Source organism: Carica papaya, chromosome 3, assembly GCF_054855325.1.
Source record: "Carica papaya isolate Zhongbai chromosome 3, ASM5485532v1, whole genome shotgun sequence".
NCBI classification, from domain to species: domain Eukaryota; kingdom Viridiplantae; phylum Streptophyta; class Magnoliopsida; order Brassicales; family Caricaceae; genus Carica; species Carica papaya.
Window position 1 is genome coordinate 3,373,447 of NC_142311.1, and position 24,047 is coordinate 3,397,493.

At 34.2% G+C, this 24,047-nt stretch overlaps 3 protein-coding genes across 6 annotated transcripts; 1 reads left to right on the plus strand and 2 right to left on the minus strand.

Moving 5' to 3' along the window:
- Positions 1-1,762: 1,762 nt before the first annotated feature.
- On the plus strand, positions 1,763-5,609 carry LOC110814067 (FRIGIDA-like protein 4a). Its single transcript, XM_022041386.2, has 3 exons — positions 1,763-2,802; positions 4,063-4,238; positions 4,770-5,609. Exons 1-3 carry the CDS (start codon positions 1,899-1,901, stop codon positions 5,262-5,264), a joined length of 1,575 nt encoding a protein of 524 aa, XP_021897078.1. The 5' UTR covers positions 1,763-1,898; the 3' UTR covers positions 5,265-5,609.
- A 1,926-nt stretch (positions 5,610-7,535) lies between these two features.
- MORF1 (multiple organellar RNA editing factor) lies at positions 7,536-17,031 on the minus strand. The gene is made up of 6 exons (XM_088215134.1): positions 16,823-17,031; positions 12,316-12,722; positions 9,472-9,569; positions 9,326-9,391; positions 8,379-9,181; positions 7,536-7,904 (listed from the first exon to the last, which is right to left on the minus strand). The coding sequence occupies exons 2-6, from the start codon at positions 12,702-12,704 to the stop codon at positions 7,893-7,895; spliced, it is 1,368 nt and encodes a 455-aa protein (XP_088071260.1). The 5' UTR covers positions 12,705-12,722; positions 16,823-17,031; the 3' UTR covers positions 7,536-7,892.
- Positions 17,032-17,920: 889 nt separating this feature from the next.
- LOC110814079 (cysteine synthase) lies at positions 17,921-23,664 on the minus strand. 4 transcript variants are annotated; one of them, XM_088215135.1, is made up of 12 exons: positions 23,510-23,664; positions 22,750-22,801; positions 22,553-22,662; positions 22,323-22,380; positions 21,650-21,913; positions 21,431-21,568; positions 21,231-21,282; positions 20,885-20,964; positions 19,263-19,322; positions 19,083-19,163; positions 18,149-18,284; positions 17,921-18,068 (listed from the first exon to the last, which is right to left on the minus strand). In XM_088215135.1, exons 2-11 carry the CDS (start codon positions 22,789-22,791, stop codon positions 18,192-18,194), a joined length of 978 nt encoding a protein of 325 aa, XP_088071261.1. In that variant the 5' UTR covers positions 22,792-22,801; positions 23,510-23,664; the 3' UTR covers positions 17,921-18,068; positions 18,149-18,191. The 4 variants fall into 4 exon arrangements, with proteins under 4 accessions (XP_088071261.1, XP_088071262.1, XP_088071264.1 ...); XM_088215136.1 differs by lacking the exon at positions 23,510-23,664 and adding an exon at positions 23,290-23,405; XM_088215138.1 differs by lacking the exon at positions 23,510-23,664 and adding an exon at positions 22,981-23,218.
- Between the last annotated feature and the right edge of the window lie 383 nt (positions 23,665-24,047).

The following is a 24,047-nucleotide window of genomic DNA, read 5'->3' on the forward strand; positions in this document are numbered from 1 at the left end:
TAGTTGTGTTTGGTAGAGATATAGTTTATATTTGTTAAAATGATTTATAAAAAAAAAAAAAAGGTGAAAGATGCTGAATTATATAATTCTATGATATTTATTTTAAAGTTAGAAATGACTTGGATTTCTGAAGTGTAGCTTCAACTAAAAATCTAAAAAAATATATATTTGAAATATGATTTATGCTGACTAATAAGATTAATGAAGATGTTTGTTAATTTTTATACATGTAATATTTTTAAAAGAAAATTATAAATATTGGGATTAATTATATTAAAAATATTTCTCCTAGTAAGTAAAAATGTGAGGAGTTTTGGAAGAATGTACGCCAGCCCGCTTGCTGGCACTGGGTATTACAACTTACTCAAATGCTGGCATATATCCCTTCCAACCTAAAAGTGTAATTAATAATTACTTACTATTATTATTATTCACTCACAAAATTAAGTACAGCTTGTTTAGTGTATTGTACCAGTTGGTATCATAATTAAGTATAATAACATAATTACTTTTATAATAGGTTTTCTTTTTTTTTAATATATATATATATATAAACGATAAATAGATATTTTACTGTACTTTTATCAAACATTTTTTCAATAAAAGTAAATGATTTATTTCAAAACTTACTATTTCTTAGACTGAAAACTTTGATTTGATTTAATGAAGGAACAATCAGCAATAATTATGTTATACAAAGTACTGTCTATAAAATAATAAGCTATTCTCTTTCAAATATTTAATTTACATAATTTTTTAGTACCTTTAATAAATTTTTATTAAATAAAAATTTATATATTTTAATGATCATACGTTTCAAATAATAATTATAACTTTTTTAATAAAAACATATTAAAAAAAATACAATTTAATTTAAATTTACAGTAACAACATGACTAATACTATCACATAATATTCTAAATTTATACTCTAATGTGTAAAAATACTGATTAAAATAGTTGAATAATATATTAATTAAAATATTAGAATTTTTAATTAAATTTTGTAAAAAAAAAAAAATTATATATTTGAGGACAATATAAATAATTATTATTATTATAAATTATTAAGCCAACGTGGATACAATTATTAGAGGGATTAAAAATTTATATTGAAAGTTAGATTAAATTAAATTTTTGGTTTTGAATATTTTTGGCTCTCCAACATTCCAACATCATCACTGGGCCCCACTGCTCACGTGTCCAACATTCTTACGGACAGTTGTAATTCTTTTTTAAGCGGTTGGCTTTAATACAGTTGGACCCGCGTGCCTGTTTGGTTTCACTTGTGTATTTCCTACTACTCTACACTACTTTTTTTTTTTTTTTTTATGTATTTCAGGAGTTATATGTATATGTATATGTATATGTATATGTATATGTGTATATATACATATACCCCGGCAATGTCTTTACTTTACCTGACTCTTCCCATGTGGTGGTCAGTGGGCCTGGCCCACCACCCACCCCCCACAATCACCTTTTCTTATCTCATCTGCTTTGCTTTCAATTTTTTTTTTTTTTTTTTTTTTTACGATCTCACTTCGGTTTCTGGGAAAGTAAGCTTCTCTCGTTTAAGTTTCATCCAAACACGCCCTTCTACCAATTAACTCTTTTTTCACTAACTCATCTTATCCTGCGCAACCCCCGTGCATTCTAGAAATATCCAATACTATTTGCTCTCAGTCGCCATTACACGTGTCACCACAAAGAACCATCCACCTCAGCATTCTGCTTTTTTTTGTTTTTTCCCCCCTCCCTCGCATCCTAGCTTTATCTTCATCTCTCTGCATCCATTTCTAGGGTTTGAAATTTCTCTCTCCTTTTTCTAGGATATACAGTTAGACGTACGGTGCAACCAACCAAGAGGCTGTTACCAACCCACCAACCAATCCAGCCATGGGGTCGATCCCCGATCCCGGCGAGTTAACCGAGTTGACTCAGCCGAGCTTCGACGAGTTCCAGAGGCAAACCTCGTTGATGACAAGCTGCACCCTGCTGTGGAGGGAGCTGTCTGATCACTTCACTTCGCTCGAGCAGAACCTCATGAAGAAATCCGAGGCCTTGAAGCACAAAATACAAACGCTAGATCACCAGACCAAGGCATCACTCGACTCCCTCAAGAAGCGCGAGGTCACCATCGACGGAAGTGTTGAGATCGCCCTCGAGAAGGTAGACGAGCATACCGTTGCGGCACTGAAGTCCCTCCGGCAGCAGGACTTCGTTTCCAATCCCGACGGCGAGGTTGACGACAGCGACGGACTACTGTGTGCTCTCAAGTCCTTCTGCCTGAAAATGGAAGCAAAAGACTTCTGGAGGTTCGTGACGGTGAGGAAGAAGGAGCTGGACCTACTTCGAGCAAAAATCCCGGTAGCCCTGTCGGAGTGCGTGGATCCGGCCAAGTTCGTTTTGGAGGCAATATCTGAGGTGTTTCCGGTTGATAAAAGGGTGGGGACAACTGAGAGAGGGAATGATTTGGGATGGGCCTGCGTAGTGCTGTTGGAGAGCTTGATTCCGGTGGTGGTGGATCCGTTGATCGGGAAGTCGAGGCTGCTGGTGACCCGCAGCGTCAAGGAGAAGGCAAAGGAGTTTGCAGAGACGTGGAAGGCCAGCTTGGAGGAGAGGGGAGGGATAGAAAACGTTAAGACTCCAGATGTGCACACTTTCCTTCAGCATTTGGTCACCTTTGGGATTGTGAAGGAGGAGGATCTTGATTTGTATAGGAAACTTGTGGTCGGCTCCGCTTGGCGCAAGCAGATGCCTAAGCTTGCCGTTTCCCTTGGTTTGGGTGATAAAATGCCTGGTATTTTTCTTAACCATTTTATTCTTATTTTCAATTCTTTCTTGGGGGCTGTTTTTTTTTTCTATTTTTTATTTTTTTAAATTCTTGTATTTATGGCTGCGCTTGGAGTTTGGCAGCTTCTCCATTTATGCATTTTTCACTTTTCAGTCGAAGTTCTCTCTGTCTCTCTCTCTCTCTCTCTCCTCTCTCTCTCTCTCTCTGTCTCTCTCTCTCTCTCTCCTTAAAAAAATTACTGAGAATTCCTTTCTGAGATCAGTTTTTATTCAGTCCTGACTTGTTCCCGCAGTGTTGAGTAGCTTGAGATGAAACTTGGCAGCGAAAGTGTGTGTCAACCTTCCTCTGTACAAGTAGCAAATTGGAGATTTGTAGCTTTTAGTTTGCAAGGACGAGGTTTCTCAGTGAAATGGATGTCTGACTTCGGAACCTGAGGGTTTGGAAAGTGAAATAGCCTGCGTGGTTAATTTGCTAAAGCATACTTATGCTTTACTTTAGGTTTATGAATCTATATCTGGTATTGCATGAACTCAGTCCTCAGTGTAGTAGTTAAGAGTATGTTTTTGGCGCATGCGAGAGAGCAGACGATCATGGCCAAATCACTTGAAACTTATGAGAGAGAAAAAAATAGATGTTAGACAAATATTTGGTTATTGTTGGGCGGCATTCATCTTATGTAAGCTTAGACATTTTGGCAGTTGGCGGTCCTTCATATGTCCTAAAGTTTGCTTCTTGTTGAGGATTCAGTCGGAGCAATCTACTATTTCCTTCAACTTGCTTGATTTTGTTGCTAGTATGAAATAGTTAATCCCCGTTTGTTTTAGTTTTCTTTTTTTGGTAAAGGTTACTGCTGATCCCTCAATTACTTAGATAGCTACATGGAGAAAACAAGAAAAAAAGGATAAAAAAAGGCTGGCACATAGAGATTGTACCTGATGGAAATTGTTGGCATTTTGGTTGCTGCAGTTAATCCCGAGAGATATATTGGCAAAAAGTGACGACCAAGTTCTTGGTACCCTTGTCTTGCGACCAACAGGCTGATAGCATTCAAATGCCACCATGATGATCAATCTCCTGGTTAAAACTAGATTATTGTCTTAGTTATATGTAAAATTGAAGTGAATGCATTTGGGTAGTGAATCCTATGTGATGATCCATCACTTCCTAAAGTCTAATTCATGAGTCACAACTTCACTCAAAGTTATTTTATTAAATTCGAGTTGCTACTGTGACTTTCTAATGCTTTTAAGTTCTTACCTTGTGCAGATATGATTGGGGAATTAATAAGTAGGGGACAGCAGCTTGATGCAGTGCATTTTACTTATGAAGTAGGCCTTGTCGACAAATTCCCCCCTGTTCCTCTTCTGAAAGCCTTTTTGAGGGATGCAAAGAAGGCTGCAGCTTCTATTTTGGAGGATCCCAATAATACTGGCCGTGCTGCGGTATATCTTCTCTCATCCACCATGAACAAATATTTTTGCTGTTTTCTATGGAAGTGATGGCCAGGACCTGGACTATTTTGTTCCTGATTAGATACTAGGTGTCATATCTTGGTAGTACCTTTTCTCTGGGCAACAAATATCCTATTCTTGTTGCTGCAGTTGCATATCTGTTTAGGTCCAGTGCATTCTTGGACAATGACTAATAACTGATTATGTTCTTATTTAAAAAAAAATGACAAATAACTGATTATTGATCTGCGTTACAAGTGGTTGAAAATATGCTTCAAAACTATCTGAACTTTCTGTTTCTTATTATCTCCTAGTCAGCGGTGAATAACAATATGAGGCGCAGCACTAAAGCATTCACGAAAGCAAAGGGTTGCAAGTATTTCTATAATTTGTGTGGCATACTTTGACTAATTCGACAAAGAAGGCTCTTGGACCCAGAATTTTCTTGTTTTACATGTGTGTGAGATTTAAATGTTGAAAATCTTCTACTAACTGGCAATGTTTTTGTTTTCACTTTTTCAGCATCTTGCAGTACGCAAAGAACAATCAGCACTCAAGGCTGTTATAAAGTGCATTGAAGAGTACAAGCTTGAGGCTGAATTTCCCCCAGAGAACCTCAAGAAGCGCCTGGAGCAGTTAGAGAAGGCAAAGGTGGAGAAGAAAAGGCCAGCTGCAGTTCCTGCCAACAAGCGTACACGTGCAAGCACTTGTGGTCCAATGCCCCCGGCCAAAGCTGGTCGTTTGACAAATGCATACGTGTCATCTTTCCCTGCGCCTCCTACCTTTGTTAGGTCGCCCTCTCACACTCAATACACTTCTGCCATCCCACCATACCCATCCCCACCCCATGTATATGGCAGCAGGAGTCCACCAGCCAATCCCTATGCTTACTCGCCGGAGGCTGCTGCAGCTCCTCCCCTTGCTGGATCATATCCTGTCTCACCCATGAATTATCCCGCATACGGAGGCTATGGCAATGGTCTGGCACCAGCTTATCAGCAGGCTTACTACCGATAGACATGACTACTCTGATGATGGTAACCACTGATATGATGACACCAATCTCATTTGCTTTCTAAATGGTTTGTAATCACTAACGTTTTTAATGGTAGCAATATATGTGTGTTAATTATAACTGTTGGCCGGCTTCTCGCTGTGCCATGGTGAGAAGCTGTATTTCTAATGTTGATCAAACTTTAGTACTAGGTGATGTGAAAAAAAGTAATCATGATGAATACTCAATGTACTAGGATCATCTGTTGTAGAAAGACTTTCTTACCTGGTTTCTGTTTGGACCTCCTGACCTCTTATTTATTGTTGGTGGGTTCAGATTGGAAAAAATGCCATCTGTGTTTCAAGCAAGGTCTTCATTTCCTTTAAAAAATTCTGTTTTCGTGACCATGTTTTCTTTAGCTGGTAGAAACCAAAGCCAGATGGTATTTGGTTCCTTTTGAATGCCCTTCTCTTATTCTGATTGCCGATCACACTGATTAGTTGTTGTCTTGAGGACTTTGGTTTCCAAAAGCAGCATTTGAGATTAGATTTAGGGTCAGTTCATGCGGGTCGAAGTTATTATTTTTTTTATTTTTATCTAAATAAAACTAGAGAGAATAAATTAGTTGTAGGATAAATTGTTCCTTGGAAGAAAATATATGTTTTTAGCTTTTAGTTCTAATGTGGGTACAAACTGAAGTGTAGATTCTAGAATGCCAAGGATGAAAATTTAGTAAGCTACATATTGTTTTGATTTTAATTGCTGTGGTTATCTTCATCCATGGGAGATTCTTGGAGGTATTGTGTTGAAAGGCATGATAGCACCACTGTGGTAGAAATAGAATGGTGACTCTACGTCTCTAACAATAAGAATGATGGAGGTCTTTCTTTGGAAATGGTTTGCCTTTTTGAGAGTTATCGAGTTATAAATTTTTTTTTTTTTTTTTCTTAAGTAAGTTTTTGGTTGAATAGTTGTTGTCTTTGTGTTCTTATGTATTCTCAATAGAAAGTTGTTTTATAGTAGATATTGCATATCATTTAATTGATAAAAATGTATATTTTTATTAGAAAATTATATTAACTTCAAAGGTTAAATCAATTGCATAGATTAATTGCTTAGGATTCATCCCTCGTCTAATTTTTTTCCCTTTAATATTTTTAGAATACAACATGTCTCAAAGCTATATATATATATATACTCATTTTCTTGATTGTATACTAAAGATAAACCATGAATATTCAAAAAAAAAAACCTTCCATTGATTCTGTAGACAGAATGCATTTTTCACTACATTGACATATTATCATCTGTATAATCTGTACTCCAACAGAATGCTTACTCTGTTATGTTTTTTTTTTTTTCTTTTATTTTCTCTTGTACTGCTATATGTAATACTTCAGATTTTCAGAAGAATGGAAAAACTCATCTTTTCCTCTCTAAAATTATTCTTTTTTTTATCCTCTCAGCTCTACCCTTTCTCCTATCTATTATGGAAATTGTGAAATCATTTAAATAATTAATAAATAAAATCATACTTGTTGAAAAACATGCAGTGACTTTAAAGATGTAATGAGATACTTCAATTTATCTAAAGTATATTTTTAAATTAAATGTACAGCCAATAAAGCTCGAAGATATTTGGAGAATGAAGAAAAAATGAGTTACTAAAAGTTTTATATTTAATTTCCTACCTTAATATTAAAATTAAAAATAAAAAAAAAAAACTATTTAATTAATCAATTTTTATTTTAACAAATAATAATTTTTGTTGTTACATTTAAAGTTATTTACACTGAATATACATCACATTTTTAAAATGACAATATTTCAATAAAATATTTTTACTATTAACAGAATATGTATTAGTCTCCTCAAACAGGTATAAATTCTTAATGACTAAGATATTATAAGTTGAAAATTCTTACACCCTTCAATTATACGCAATTATTTCTAAACACCCTTTTTCAGAAATCAGTATAAATAATCATAAAAAATCTGTCATTATCTAAAAATATTTCCAAAAGATCATATCGACGAATAGACAAGAAGAGCTTGTCTCTATCGCAGTGGAAAATTATCTACTTGGATCGCTTTAATGGAAAGGCTAATATATATCTGTTACAAAGCTCCGTTGTCAATTCAATGGATGACAAGGAAGACGCACGTAAGGGGAAAGACTAGATGAGAGTTAAAGCTGTGGGTTTTTTTTTTTGTACAAGACAATAATTGTACATGCGTGTGAAAATGTGTGCAATGTTCAATTCTTACAATTAAAATATTAGCAACACAATTAGTTTAGTGATTCTATAATACCATTAAAGATGATCAGATTTCAAACATAATTGAGTTTCTTCAAGGACGGAGAGAGTTTCTCTCGTTGAATCCATAATCACAGATGAGTTGCTAAAATATGGATTAAATTTATGCAAACACATCCATGGAGATGGTAATGGTTTAGCACAAAAATACCCAATGTTACAGTACAAAGTGACAACTTCAAACTTGAAACACAAACGAAAAACTATTTACCATGAGATACTTCAAAATTATACCTGATCTACTGCGTACAGAAAAATAACAGAGACAAGATTTCCTAACTTTTCTGCTGACGCATCCATCTTCATCATTTCAGAGCAATTTTTGGCACGCTTTCAGTAACTTCCCTGCGGAACCACAAACACGTGCTAATCAATATTGTCTAAGGCACCATTAAATTGCACCACAAGCTATTTAGTCAGTAATGTTCATACCCTTCCCCTATGTCAGTTTAATGACTTGGTTTCAAGCATAATGTACAATGAAGACTTTAAGACTTTAAGACTCACCTAATATTGCAGATAGCTAGCTAAAAACTTCTGGTCATTTCCCACAATTTCAATAATAGTTCTCTATCAATTTATCATGTTTCACTGAGATTTGTTTATCAGAGTACCAAACATAGTTTTGAGTCATAGACACCTAGGTTGGCTGCTTGCTCTCCAGTTCCCACCATCTAATTTCAGCAAGGAAACTAGATAAATTAAAATGATACGAAAATTCAAAGAAACATTCATATTTTCTTCACCACTCCTATTTATTCTTTACATAGAAAAAAAATATTATTTGATCATATTAATACTAAAAAGAGAATGTCTTACTTGGTCTCTTTGTCCCAGAGGCACATGGTTCCTTGGCTCTCCTTGCACATTTCTCTCATCCACTGGCGGGAACCCTTGACCCTCTCCATGCCCAGTGTAACTCTGACCATAACTAGGATTTGTTGCTCCCTCATAAGATCCACCATGTGTTGGAGCATAATTCCTATTGCCAACCCTAAAATCTCCCTGACTTGGTGGTGAATAGTTCACTTGATCCCTTGGTGGAAAGTTCATTTGTTCTTGCGAGTAATTTCCTTGCCCCCCTGGGTTGTAACTTCCTTGCCCCCCTGGGTTGTAATGTCCCTGATTTGAAGGCATTGGACCTCTTCTATCTGTCTGATAAGTGTCCCTTCCTCCTGGGGCATAATCCCTATTGCTCATTGGCATGTGATCCCTTCTTTCTCCTTGTCCTGGTATACCATAATTCTGCTGTGGTGAATAATTTTGCGGAGGCCCATAATTTTTCCCATCTCCTTGCATAGGTCCCTGTTGACTGTAAGGAGGATTTCCTTGGCGATTAGACATTGGAATTCCTTGTCCTGGCATACCATAATTGTGCTGTGGTGAATAATTTTGCGGAGGGCCATAGTTTCTCCCATCTCCTTGCATAGGTACCTGTTGATTGTAAGGAGAATTTCCTTGGCGATTAGACATTGAAGTTCCTTGGCGATTAGACATTGAAGTTCCTTGGCGGTCATATCTTGATTGATCAGGATTTCTGTTTCGGTCGCGGATTCGACCTCTACTGCTATATTGAATAGGAGGTGGTCTTGGTGTAATTACTCCATTTTCATATTTGTCCCCTGATGTGGACAACACAAAAGTTGGAGGTATGAAATTAATCAGTCAATTGGTTAGTCAAAAGTCCCAGTACAAGCAATAACCAAGTAATCGCAACCAAAAAAAAAAATGAAAGAAAGAAATTGACAAGGAAAAAAAATTCTTACCCCCATATTCCTTGTTCACAGGATCAATATAGGAATCCGGTAGAATAAAAACAACCCCAGGTACATCTGCTCAAAAGCAAACTGGAAGTCAGCATCTGTTTTAAATTTGTTCTCATAAAGACTGACAAACTGCTACAAATTGTTACCTCTGAACTTCTCCGATTCTTCTTCCGTCATTATAGCTTGAAAGCCCTGATAAGTTGTTGTGCTACAAGCATACATTCTTTTTTTCGCTTCTTCTAAACTGAAGTAACCATGATTAACCAAACATCAGGATGGCTAAAATTAGTTTGTAATTACCACTAGTTATTTTGCTAAAATGTTGGTCAGAATTCTAAAACATTGCTTTTATTAAATGCTGTAAATCATAGTTTAACTGTCATGGAAGCTAAAACCAAACCTCCTACTTGCGAGTAATATCTATCACATCAAAGTCAGATAAACATACAATAGCTAGGCATAAAGAGAACCACTCTGACAAAAATAAAAAAAAACCATGTTCATCAATTCAGTTGCCTTGAAGTGAACAAAATTCTTTTTGAAAATGCATCAGGAAAACCAAAAACCAGTCCATAATATAACTATATCATATAGACACAGAAAACCTAATGAGAATAATAATAATAAATAAATGTAATAAGATTAAAGATAGGAGCAACTCTTACCAGAGAGACCCAATTATAGGCAAAAATTTAAAGTGATTGTGTCTGCTTAATCCGCTTAAATTCTAATACAGATAGTCATATTCTTTAAATTCAATCCACACATGATTAGAGATAGGAGCAACTCTTACCAGAAAAGCCCAGTTACAGACACAATATTTTAAGTGCTTGTGTCCACTTCAATTCTAATACACAGCCATATTCTTTAAATTCAATCTATACATAAATAAAATTAATAGCAAACAACTTGTTAGATGATTAGGTAAGAAAAGAACCAAATAAACGGGGGTAGTCAATTGATTTGAAATCACAGTTAGTAAACTGATGCTCTCATTTGTAGCCACAAATAAGCAGAAGATATTTGCAGGAAAAAGGAAAAAATATACTACATTAACTTTTTATAAGGATGAATAAAAGTGAGAGGGAAGTAAAATTTTCAAAGGTGACCAGCAATAGTTTCTCCTCTTCCATCCCTTCATCCGTCACAAGAAACCCAAAAGAAGCCTACAACCCATTTTACATTTTAGCTTTAACCCAATAAAACGAACCTTCAACAGCCCTGATCAAGTTCAATCCATGTAGCAAACACCCATTGAAAATTTTGCTTTTACCAGTTCCATCAAATTAAATTTCTTCCTCCTCTTGCAGTACCAGATCCTTTTTTTCTGACATTTTGTACCCTATAAAATACAGTACCTTATCTCAGGGCCTAAATATTTTTTCTTGATTGTAGAGCTCTACAGCTTATATGTTTACTAACTTATAACCTCATGAGCTTATTTAAGAAATACCTCATGAGCTTATTTAAGAAATAAAAGTCTAATTGTTTGAACAAAAATGACCACCATTATTTTTCTCTAATTCAATGTACAGTGAATTAGGAAATAAAAGAATTTTAAAACTACTTAAGGTAATTTTTTCTTTTACTTTTTCCACACTGCTTATTTTATGTAGCTTAAAAACTCCTAAAAGAACAAGCCACCTATACCACTAATACAAAACATTATAAGAGCTCTTAGCTATTTATCTCATACCAAAGAGGTACAAAATCTTAAGCTATTTAGGAGGCTAGTAATACCACTCAAATGTCCCCACATAGAAATACTTTTCATAAAACAAAGAAGATACATTTTAGGAAAAGCAACCTTTTCGTTTTTACTTAAAGAAATGAGAAATTACTAAAAAGATTTTGCTTTAGGTTTTGTAGTCATCTCAACATCAAAATATATGTACATATAAACCAAAAGAATTAGATGATGCAGAAATTAGGATCCCTTGGGTAGTTTTCATTTTCTAAATCTATATGTATTTTATTAACCAGAACATACAAGTTACTTAGCAATGAAGAAATGATAGTGAAAGTTACAATGGAATTTGAAATTTTTAAAATTTTACTTTTTCATGTTTTTCACAAAACTAGTTCTGTTTGTCCTTGATTTTTCCACAACCAGACTATACTTCTATGGATAAAAGCATAATTGAACACATGAATTCAGAACATGAAAAGTAGAAAGTATATTAATGAACCAAACAGATTACTAATTTTTTTCTTTTGTCTTGACTTCCAGTTTTGAGTGCCCAAATAAAATAGAGGGCAAAAAACAATGTGAAAATTCCAAGTAAAATACTTTGCCTTTTTTTCTTGCTTCAATATTTCCAACAACATTGCAAAGAAAGCAACAGAAAGCATGGAAAACCAACATTCAATTTGCTGTTAACAATCTTCATACAACTCAAGTAGCAAGAGGGGAAATCAATAATGTCTCATAGATACCAATCTGTGCATTCATTTGCATTTAGGCCACATAAGAACCCAAATAAATACAAAGAAAACCATAACCTATGTTAAAAATTGAAAAAATAAACCATCATAAAGATAACAAAATGCACCTAACATGAAGAAAATATCAAAATATTCACTACTTCAGCCATGACATGAACTAAGTTACCAAAGGGAAATTTTGTAAACAAGGCAAAGAAAACTACATAAAATTAAATGCATGTACCTCTGCATATAATTCTAAAAAAGATCTCACACAGTTAAAAAAAGATCAGCTATTCAATTTGAAAGTTTATTCTCAACCTTTTTTGCCTCCACATAAAGCAGAGGAATAAAATGAACCAACTCATAAGTGAAAGAAACAACAATATCACAGTTCTGGTTACAAGAAAAACAATAAACTTTGATATGATATGCAAGCCATGCATTTCTGGTCATTTCAGCCATTTTTCTCTCATATATCCATATGAGCATATAAATACCATATACTATATTATGTGTTCACGTATATGTTGAAAAGTTTGGAAGAAGAAGAAGAAAACGAAGACCTGATATTGAGACCCTTGGCACAGGTCTGTTCATAGGTGGCAATCATTTCCTCATGGGAAGGCGGGTTGTCCTTCGGAAAGTCCATAGTAATGAGCCAATGATTATAATCACATCCTTCAAAGAGGACTGTATCAGGTGTGATCTCATCTCCCTCTTTGTACAACTTGTACTGTTTCGACGAGTATAGTGCGGCTTGGACCCATCTTGACCAAGAAGAGGAGATCAAGGACTGTGGAATCACAGTGGAGGATTGCAGGAGTGAGGAAACGGGTTTGGTGGCTGCAGAGATTTTGATATTCGGCAAAATGACAGGAGCAGAAGAGAGGAAGCGGTGCGAAGAAGAGAGGGTACTCAAAGTTCGCTGGAGGCGGAGCGCACGCAGAGCCATGTTTAGCAGTGGGCCTACCTGCAACAACCGCACATCATTCAACAACTTGCATAAAATAAATTACTTACCTGCTAAACAAGTTGGGTTAGAACACAAATTTTGCAACTGATCATATGAAGAAGTTGGGCGCAAGAAACAAAAACAGAAAATGAAAATGCTGTATACACATCCTTCAGCATTATCCTAAACTGGGGCATGCTAAAATGTTTCTATAAGCACATCTGTACAGTGTCGAAAACTCAAAAACCACCCTCAAGAACCCAATAAAAAGCCAATGGAACTGAATGGAAATACGACTAGCACTGGAGGAAAAGATATATTCAAAGATAAATTTCTAAAAAAAGGAGAATCAAGTTGCAAACAAAAGCTTGTGCAGTCATAACTTCATATCTGCAGCCTCCTCTACAAAAGGTTTTCACTTCCCAATATCTATGAACAGCCAAATGGTCATGTGACTAAATAATTAATAACAGAACAATGAAGAACATATTTGATTACCAAAGTAATGCATAACAATCTCTCATTGCAAACCTGGATTTAGATTATAGAAATTAAAGTGAGAGAGAAAAATAACATGAACGGGCAAATAAAGCAAAATGAAATGAAGGAATATGATGCAAGGAAATCACTGTCAACCAATTTACTTAAAATAAGATGCCAAACAGAAATAAATTTCCATTGCATGCCGGGTAATCCATAAACGTCATTCATTATCGCACGTTCAAATTTCCAATAGAAAGTCAAATAACTTACTATCAATTACACAAGATTTCAAAGATAAGAAAGAATCACATTTACTAGAGCTCAAGAAATAAAACACAGAGAGCCAAACTTCCTATTCTAAAAGTTGGAAGTTGGCGCTTTATATGACTTATTTGGATGAACAGACACAAGAGGCTACCAGGCTTCAGTTTAGTTCTTTTTACTCGAATAGTGGTGGTTACATTTCTTATTTATGTAGGAAATGTAACAACCCGAACTCTCATTCAGAATTCTGACTATACACACACCATATAATGATAAAATAATTTATAAAAATATTTTGCACAGCAAATTTTAAAATAATAAAAATACATCCCTTCCATACTTAATTAAAAATATCCAAAATCCATGAGCAATGTGGGTTTAAATAAATACTTATTATAAAAGAAATAATTAATCTTAAATACTGTTCGAATTAAAATAAAATGAAACGATCTCCTAGCAAATCTTTTACTGCTCAGGAGCAGGATTTTGATTGTCTTGGTTTGGAAAAAAATGAATAATGAATGGGATGAGTTTAATATACTCAGTAAGCGTGTAAGTACCAACAAATAATAGGATAATCCATCTAAGTTAATAGAAAACATAAAACTATCGACGGAGAGAATTTAAAAACACTTTTCTTTTTAATTCCGAAAACATGTAATATGTACACCCTAATTCATTCACTAAACCTTCTAAATCAGTTCATTCAATAAGGATCATGATTCAGTATAAACAATTTGGTAAACATCAGAATTCAGTATCATAGTATCATAATCAAACACATAAACAGTTCAGTGAACATCATAATTCCGTATTTCATAAGACGTAACATTTCAGCGAACATCAGAATTCAGTATTTCAATATTACAAACTTTACACACGACTCACATCCATTTCTATCAGTCTATTTATTTAAAAATAGTTTTATCGCGCGATGTAATTTCCGTCAGTATCAACAAGGGAAGAAAGAATCTTCTCTACTAAGTGGATACATCATAGTTCAGTTCACAGTCATACAGTACTTATTGTTTAGCCATATCTAGCTAAAGCCGTATATACGGATAGAGTTCACCACAATCACCCGCCACATTGGCCACACACATGCACCCACCCCTTATTGATAATGATTAAACAAGTTTTTCAAGTCTTTTAATATTCTTTTTTTATTTTGATTCAGTAATAAATTTTCTAAATTTGTTATTTAATTATTCTTGTACCTAAGCACACGTACTATACCTACTCATCAAACTAGCGTCTTTTAAATATCTTTGATATCCTAACAGTTCATACCATGACAACCAGTACCTATAAGAATTCAGTTACCAAACAAAGTATAACATCAATAATTTCAATAATAAACATAAACACAAAAATCAATAATAAAATTCCGTCGGAATCCTGCACCAATTTATAATTTAAAAATAAATTTATTAATTATTAGACGCCATCATTCTAATTTCTTAAATAAATTAAACTACATTTGTAAGCATTTATACATTTACTTGCTTTTCGTTCGCAGATCTACTTTGCAGAAGGATCTTCAAACGCCAAATTCAATCATGTGTTACTATCAGAAAACGGCACCACCCCACGTGAACACGTTGTCACCGGAGCTTACACGTGCAGACATCAGAAACCGCCACGCGCCACCGCCAGAGTCACCATTTGCCGTCGCAAACCAACTAAAACACGTCATAGAACGCACCACACACTCAGATCCGATGCAGATCGAGTAAAATCAAGTTGGAAAGATTTGGGAAACTGTATGTTAGGCTGCCACCGCGGGTCTTCTTCTCCGATCCCGCCACCGCACGCAGCACCGGCTTCCTCCCTTCCTATTCTTTTTTCACCGAAGATCGGGAACGGATCTGGGCATTCCACCACCACTGCCATCTTCCCCTCCTCTTCCTTCTTATCCTTCTTCTTCTCCTCTCTCTTTCTCTCTCCTCCCAATTCCTTCTTCTTCTCTTTTATAGGTGGGATAAAGGAGAGTTCTGCACGCCTCTTCTTCTTCTCCGGCATGCAGATCTCCTCTTCATCTTGTTTGGATTCCAGAGGCATATCCGCCTCTTCTTCTTCCTCTTGCAGAGGCATGTTCACCTATGTAACTTCTTTTTTTTTTCTTTCTATTGTTATTATTTATTTGTTTTGTTTTTTTGACACCCAGCCCATCTTGGGCTGGGGTGTTACAGAAAATCTATCTATAATGTGTGGCAAATATAAGATGTCGAAGACATTTTCTAGAATGATATCACAATTAGTAAAATCATCTATGAGAAACTCAAAAGTGATATTCACAAATGAAATTCGGGAAGTGGAACAAGATAAATGGTAATTTCACAATCATGTATCAAGCAGACAATTCCCCCAATGCAATCCTCTATGTTTGAGGATATTTTGGGTCTGCCAATCTAATTTGAATATTTTAGTCTTGTCTTATTTGCATATAGGGTGGATTAAGTTGCATAAGATATTGTTGGAAGGGGGCTAACTTTGCTGGTTTGCAGGTCATTTGTCTAGAATAGATTACCAGGATTTCTAAAGATCAATTTCAACCACCTAATATGTTTTGGTGTAGTTTGTTTTTCTTTGCTTCCCTTTGCAAAACCCTGGGGTGTCCTTGTCTTCTTTGCAAATGTATTGACCACCTATTCTGTCCGGATTTCTTTTCTCTGTGTTATTCTGATTTCTGTTTTTTCCATAAGGATATCTAATTTTTTTGCTATCACTTGTAACAGCTTTTTCCCTTTTAAATAACGTTTCTTCTTTTGTCCAAAAAAAAGGGAAACAAGCTTTTTAAAACTATACAATCAAAATCAGCCAGTGAGAATGTATGAGCCAAAGCATTCGACTTAAATAAAACACAATCGCAGGATATTCCATGATCAATAATAGAACCAAGATGAAAAGGGTTAACAGAAAGAGACCCATATATGTGCAATTTGAGATCATCGAAATATGCTTTGTAAAAAAAGAAAAAAACATTTACTGTCTTCCTATAACCAAGACCATATCAAACTGCTTTGTCCAGTAAGTAAACAGTAGAAAACAGACATGGGAACACATACGAGCTCACACTCTTTTTAGTACGGGAGATACCAAGAAAAAACAGCGAGTTAAACACGCAAAGGAAAAGAGTATCACAGCAGCGATAGTAAAAGAACCACTCAAAGAACACCCTAAAAGCAATACGAGAGCAGTTTTCGCATGGATATAAAATAACCGACAATGGAAAATTGACACTAATCCACTGGGAGATCAAACAAAGACATGAAATATGCAAGTTCGAATTTTGTAGGGGAAAACAGATAGCGAACCTCAAAAGCTTCTGGTAATTTATCAAATAATCAATTTAAAGTATGAGAAATTACCTGAAGTGAAGAGCAACGCAGAGAAATATTGCAGCACCGCCGAGAACTCGTTTCCAGCGAGAGTAGAGCTTTTCGGTGATTTGGGTGGGAGGAGATGGGGCGTTCTCCAATGATGATTGTGGAAAATAGAATCCTGTAGATTGATAAAAGGCTGTGGGTGGGAAGGAAATGGCGTGAGTGAGATGGAGGCGGAGGGTGGTTTTGCTACTGGAAACAGGGTTTTAAATAACGCCAGGGGTTTTTAGGGTCTTTTTTAATTGAATAAATTTTACTTTTTAGTTGTTTAATAAAAATTAAAGTCAAAATTTACTTTCAACAATTTTAAGTAAAATTATAATATGTAGTTTCCAAAAATTAGTTTTATTTTTGATAAAAACCTATTTAAAATTTCAAAAATTATTTTTCCCAAATATATAATTTACATTTTGTAAAATAATTATTAAATATTAAATTATTTTTTTACTAAAATACTTTTATTAATAACTATATCAACATTCATAATTTCATTATAACTACTACAAATATCTACTCTAAAAAAAAAATACTATAATATATAATTTATATTTTTAAAAATTTGTCACCATCTATGTATATATAAAAATCATGTTCATTCATTTTGGCTTTCGTTTTTTAAAAAGATAATTACCAAGTCATTAGAAAGAAGCAAAAGCCTGGAATATTTATCAAATTTTCAATATGTTATACATAACAATGAAAGACAATTTTGAGTTTTAATTTTGTAGAAATGATTTAGAAATCATCTGCTCTTTGGGTTAACTTTGACTTTTAAACTAGGAAATTTGATTCTTTATTCTGATTATTAAGTTTTCTGTTTTTCGTCATCGGATTGTTCAAAACGGTTTATTAAAAGTAAACTCTAGCATTTAACTTTTTGTAAGATTGCTCGAACTTTGTTGATTTGTTTCTATTTTCTTCTGTACTAAACAATTAGATACTTGTTTAGATGTTGAAAGAACATTATTTAATGACTTTTTTGTGAGATTGCTCTAATTTTATTATTATTATTATTATTATTAATTTTTCAAGATACATACTAATACATTTATTTTTCAATTATCAAGAAAGAGACCATAAATATGCATAATTTGAATTGAAGGTAAAATTAACTTGAAATTAAAAATTTAAATTTATTCTAATCATCCTGTAATCTCATTCTTATCCTTAATTTGGAGAGAGTTAAACATTTAAACCGACCAGCAAGTATCGTCATTCGGCCACCTTATTCCTAGCACAAAAGAGAAACAGAGCTAAGTCAGAAAGAGTAAACATATTGAACAACTACCAAATCAACAGATGAAACCTAACTGTATTTCCCAAAGAGAAATTGATGTTAGTTGATGGAAGCAGCTCAGGGTTCGAACGACATGTTCTCTGCTCCACGTCTCACTGACTCGAACAATACAGAAGATAGATATCTTTCCCCAAAGCTTGGAAATATCACCTGCATTTGTTTATTTTACAGCAGAGAATTTAGTGGCAGGATATTTATTTTTTATGTGAACATATCCTTGCATATGTAAGCCTAAAAATGACAATATTTTTTTTTTGTTTCCCCCTATCATAGAGGAACTTGGTAATGTAACTAATTAAGTGACTGAATCACCTTCCATGCACACCGAGATTGAACCCAGAACTAGAGATGAAGAAATCAGTGAGCTAAGGTTCACTGGTCAAAGCTATCCACGATATTAAAGCTACCTTGATTCAATCATGGGAGTCCACAACTCTATAAGCGTGTGCTCATGTGTGTATACATAGAGAGAGAGAGAGATCAAGGCTATGCCTAATAATGAAGCTACCATGTGTGCATCACGTAAGTAAATCAGTGATTCTGTCCATCTGTATGTGACTGGCCATGCAAGTGTGTTGTGTGTCAGCACGAGCGTGCATAGGGGTGTGTTTGTGTGAGAGAGAAATTATGAGTAGCTAGGATCAAAAGTGAGCAACAGGAATAAAACAAAGTTTAGAGTTCACTACAGCTAAGTTAATTTCTCAGATGTAACAACCAGGGAAATTAAAAAATGCATTGCTGTTTTGGAATTAAACCCCTTCACCAAACACCAATCACCGAATCACAGAATGACACTGCTTCAGCAAATGGGAATATCTGTATTTTCTTCTAGTAGAATAATCAAGGAGAAGAAATCCAATTTGTTTAGGTTCAAGATAGTTCACTCCTTCAAAATGTGTTATATATTTTAATTCAGACTATGGTAAAACTTGAGCTAATCAAACTTACAGCAATCAACTTCCCAGCATTCTCTGGTCTCTTCGCAATTTTAATTGCAGCTGCTGTTGCTGCACCAGATGATATTCCCACCTGTAATAGATGCTTCCACAATCAGAGAAATGAAAAAGCAAAATGATAATGAAAATGGTCAAGTCATTAATGTTCCCTGGGAGATTTTTAGGAACTTACAAGCAAACCTTCTTTCAATGCAAGAAGCTTTGCCGTCTCAATTGCTTCCTCACTTGTTACCTGCAGTGCATCAAACAACAGAAATGACAATTAAATGAAACAACAATGACCAGCACAAGCCACTCAAACTCTCAATCAATACAAAAGCAAAAAGTATTTAAATTTCGATCACTTTCTACCTCATTCTCTACTTAATTACTGGACTCATCTTCAGCTTGTTATAATTTTCATGTTTAAACTGTTTTCACTCCCACTTCGAATCGGGTGAATTTTTAATGCCCACTTCTCTTAGTAAGGAACTGAAAATCTACTACTAGACAACTCAAGAAGAGAGTCAAAATGTTACAAAAATAAAGATTATGATGTAATTATACCTAATTGAGACTTAGTTTAGTAATTGAATGAAGAAATAAGGTGAAAATATAATGGAAACTGAACCAAACTAGCCATAATAGTAAAATGAATGAAATGAAATGAAATGAAATTCATACATAATTCGGACAAGAGATCTATCTGGAAGTCAAGAATAACAATGTGCATTAGCAGGAAAAAAAATCTTTCTTCAGTAATTATTCTGTGATATTTTGCGTCTTCCATCATTGCTTTATTGATATGTCAATAGCTCTCCCTGTATGGTAAAGCTTTTTGGTTGCTTTTTTTTGAAAGCACTACCTTTGTTTTTTGAAAATTTTTATTTACGATGTACTTTCTTTTATCGTATTTTCTTTATCATTTTTGACAAAAATTTTCAATTGGAAAAAGTAAATTTGGCTGCAGTTCTAAAGTAATTACACAGTTGCTTTCTCAAAGTGAGGAGGAGGCAAACAAAAACCATTAATTAGTTTGTAATTACTTACAGAATACACACACAATCTTTTCAGGAAAGTGGTGTGGAATACGTAAGTATATTTTATCTTCCCAAAACTGAAAAACATTCCTTAAAATACAATATAATTATATTAATTTTATTTGCAAAATACTTTTACATATATTGTTACCAAAAGATAAATATGTTATACGGTATATCAATAATATTTAATCAAAAATAATTTATCAGATGTTGTACTAAACTTTTTAAGACAGCAAACATTTTGTCACAACAATCAAAAGCAAGCTTTTCAAAAAGAAAATTTTCACAGCATTATCAAAAAAGGCTCATATACCTCATCTACTTCAAACAGATTGATGTATCTTAGAAACAGAATTCAAGTTTGGAAGCATTTAAATTATTCTGTAAGTGGAGCTTTAGCTATGGTGGTGATCATCAGGTGGGGGAATTCAGAAAGAATGCAGGCTAGTAAAGGAGACAGGCAACTTAATGGGCATTGTAGAGAGCTAGTAAAAAAATCTTGTTTTTTTTTTTTGGATGCCTGACACACAAAAACCAAGTCCATATCATCTCAGATAAGATTATTTAAGATAAATATTAAGAACATGGAATGGGATTAAAGGCTAAGCGACTTATTTACATCTGAAGAAACCTTATATTTCCAACAACATTTTGAAGTATATGATTTATAATTTTACAAGGTACCCGAGACAAGCCAATGATTTTTTCCACAATCATTTTTATGCAGTGCTAAAAGAGGTGATTACTAAAAGAAAAAAAGAATGGGCCTTACTTGAACAACTTCATCAATTAGACCAACTTCCAGGACACCTGGAATAAAGCCAGCACCTATTCCTTGGATCTTGTGTGGACCTTGACATCAAGACATGCAACCGACATTATGTTAGCAAGGGTAAACAGCTCCTAAATTCCTCTAATCAACAGTTCTCCTTTTACGCAGAAAGAAGGCAGCTTTACATTCAGATTAGAGAAAGTTATGGAAGAAAAAATAAGTAACTAGCTAAATGTTTAAGCAAATAAACTGAAAAATTGAGGGGAGACTAGGATAAAAATCATAAGTTAAAAATTGACAGGAATAGGCTTTATCAAAGATGTGTAATGCATTAAATAGAACTCACCAGGCTTTCCTCCAGACAGAACAGGGCTTTCAACTGGTTCCACACCATAAAGCTATAATAATGAAAAGCAATGAGAAATTAACCCACTGAAAGAAAAGCACAAATGTTCACAAGAAATGCAACTAAAGAACTTTATCTGGATTTAAACATGCTCATAAAAAATTTACCAATAAAATATCGTAGTTAGGCATCAAGCTCACCTTTATATTGGGGTTCTGTTCTCTTAGGTATTTCCCAGCACCTGTAATGGTACCACCGGTACCAATTCCGGAAACAAAGGCATCAATTTTTCCACCTGTGGCCTTCCATATCTCTGGTCCAGTAGTCTCATAATGGATCTACAGTAGTAGAGAATATATAGTTATGTTTTTTTTCAACCACCAAGTAGTTCTGCTAAACTGCTGACAAAGCAAAGTTACCTTTGGGTTGGCAGCATTTTCAAATTGCTGGAGCATGTAAGCATTGGGTGTCTTAGCCAAAATCTCCTCAGCTTTCTGAACAGCCCCTTTCATGCCCTTAGCAGGATCTGTTAGAACCAACTCAGCTCCAAAAGCTCGGAGAATGATACGTCTTTCAAGACTCATAGAAGCAGGCATTGTAATGATAAGTCTGTAACCTTTGGCCGCTGCCATAAATGCCAACCCAATACCAGTATTTCCACTAGTAGGTTCAATGAGAGTACTCTTCAGCAACCATTCACAGCAAAGAAAGTCCAAATCAATAAAGATTAGCATCTAACCGGTTCCTCTAAGAATTATAAAACCTGACAACCTTTTGTCAAGCTGAGATTTAGAAAATCTCAGGATTCAAAACATTTGTTGTTCTTTTACAAATTGAGTATCTTAAGATTATGTACAAGAGGTTGTAATGATCAACCAGAAACCAACAATAGGATTATAAAAAATATTAACTCAATAGAACATTAAGTTTGTAGCCCTCATGTGCTTTTTAAATTTGAGTATTTTGAGTCAATTAATTTATGAAACAAAAATTAAAAAAAAACTGAAAGAAGATAGCACTTATTTGCCAGGCTTGTAATACCGCATTATTTGAGTAAGATACTCTAGTTGCAGATCAGAAAAGACAACAAACCTGTCCTGGCTTGATAAGACCCTTTGCTTCTGCATCTGCAATCATACTATATCCAATCCTGAATGAACATGAATTGATCAGTGAGGGTGCAGAAGGAATATTGTCTAAACCCAAAGGAATCTCCAGAAAATAGATAAATCAACGCAGAATCTCAAAGCAATCTTACAAGCTGGCAATTACATGCTTACAAGTTTAGCAGGGAGTAATCTAACATAGATGATTTACAGTACCTGTCTTTGACGCTAGAGCATGGTTCCATCATCTCCAGTTTAGCAGCAATACGACCAACACAACCATCAACCACATTATTAAGATATACCATTGGTGTATTACCAATTAACTGTACAGAAAGAAACAACAATGCATTTAGGAAATACACTCTATAAATAAGAATGAAGAAACTTGAGCATCAGCAAGAGCGATTTACTTCAGTAACATCTTTAGCAATTCCACAACTCTCTGATGCCATGTTTAGATCACTGCATAAAATTACAAGCACAAAGAAAATGTAAGAAATTTCAAAATTCTAAAACCTAAATAATTAATATGAAAAGGAAGTTCATATATCTTTTTCTTTTGAGCGGTGAATAGTGGACGACCTAATGCTCTGTTTAGCTAATCCGAAAAAATGTGATGGGTTCTATGCCTAAATATCTACCAGGGGAGAAATTAGTTCACAGGTCACCCTCGCGGGATGCCCATACGCAATGAACAACTTTTTTTGTCCTTTATCTCGTTTTCTTTTTCCTCACTCTATTTTCTTGGAAGCCAAACAGAGGAAAAGAAAATTTAAGCAATAAGAGATCAAGAATCAATTGCAACCGAGTATTATAACGAATCCATCAACGAGCATTAACGATTTTAAAATATTGAACACGGTTCGGAGACACCCAGAAGTGACATAGTAAATTAAAAAGCATTAAAAGTATCAAAAATGGAGATTCATCTTCATGCAAGAGCACATTACCTTTAACGATTAGAAAAAAAAAAAATTAAGGAAATGGGTATTTGCTGCAAGCCAATCCTGGGGGTGACAATAAAATTGCATGTCTATAAATACTAATGCCAACCAGTAAACGTCATTTTTTGAAATAATTGTTAGAAAAAGAATAATTTTTGGGATTAAATTTAAAATCAGAATCGTTGAAACAATCAAGGTACAGATGGAAATGAGAGATTGAACCTACCCTGTATTTTGTTCTTGATCGATTTATTTATGAACTGAATCTTCGGTAAGATCAACGATGATACTGTGTTCTTGCCAACTGAATAATGTTGGAAAATGCTGACCCAGTTAGCTTAATACCCAATTTTTACACCAAATATATATTGTTATAACTTATTACATTGTACACAACATTTCTACCAAAAGTAATATACTAAATATGTAAAGAATGTTTATATTAGAAAATATAATAAATTATGATTTTTTAAATTCTTTTAATAAAAAAATTACTCTTAAATTAAATTTTCGGTCTCTACTATATATATATACACACACAATATGATATATATTTAATATATGTTAAAAATTAGTCAAAGATTAATCAAATTTTTAATTGAAAATTGAACCAAACTAGTTTGGTAGATAATAAACTGATTTTTCTACGTTGGATTCAGTTTAATCAATTAAACATGTTATCTTCGTAATGAAAAATAAAAATGATTAAATAAATTAATAATTAATGTTAATAAAAATTACTTAAATTCTTTCTCCATCTTCAA

What these genes read in the sequence shown, in the direction of transcription:
- MORF1 (XM_088215134.1), bottom strand. Translation starts at nt 12,704, where the DNA reads ATGGCTCTGCGTGCGCTCCGCCTCCAGCGAACTTTGAGTACCCTCTCT. An exon ending in AGAATCGGAGAAGTTCAGAG is followed by an intron (nt 9,392 to 9,471) that starts GTAACAATTTGT and finishes GCTTTTGAGCAG; the next exon opens with ATGTACCTGGGGTTGTTTTT. An exon ending in TGTGAACAAGGAATATGGGG is followed by an intron (nt 9,182 to 9,325) that starts GTAAGAATTTTT and finishes TGTCCACATCAG; the next exon opens with GGGACAAATATGAAAATGGA.
- LOC110814079 (XM_088215135.1), bottom strand. Translation starts at nt 22,791, where the DNA reads ATGGCATCAGAGAGTTGTGGAATTGCTAAAGATGTTACTGAA. An exon ending in TAATTGATGAAGTTGTTCAA is followed by an intron (nt 19,323 to 20,884) that starts GTAAGGCCCATT and finishes GATGCACTGCAG; the next exon opens with GTAACAAGTGAGGAAGCAAT. An exon ending in CATTGAAAGAAGGTTTGCTT is followed by an intron (nt 19,164 to 19,262) that starts GTAAGTTCCTAA and finishes CATCTATTACAG; the next exon opens with GTGGGAATATCATCTGGTGC.
- LOC110814067 (XM_022041386.2), top strand. Translation starts at nt 1,899, where the DNA reads ATGGGGTCGATCCCCGATCCCGGCGAGTTAACCGAGTTGACTCAGCCG. An exon ending in TTTGGGTGATAAAATGCCTG is followed by an intron (nt 2,803 to 4,062) that starts GTATTTTTCTTA and finishes TACCTTGTGCAG; the next exon opens with ATATGATTGGGGAATTAATA. An exon ending in ATAATACTGGCCGTGCTGCG is followed by an intron (nt 4,239 to 4,769) that starts GTATATCTTCTC and finishes TCACTTTTTCAG; the next exon opens with CATCTTGCAGTACGCAAAGA.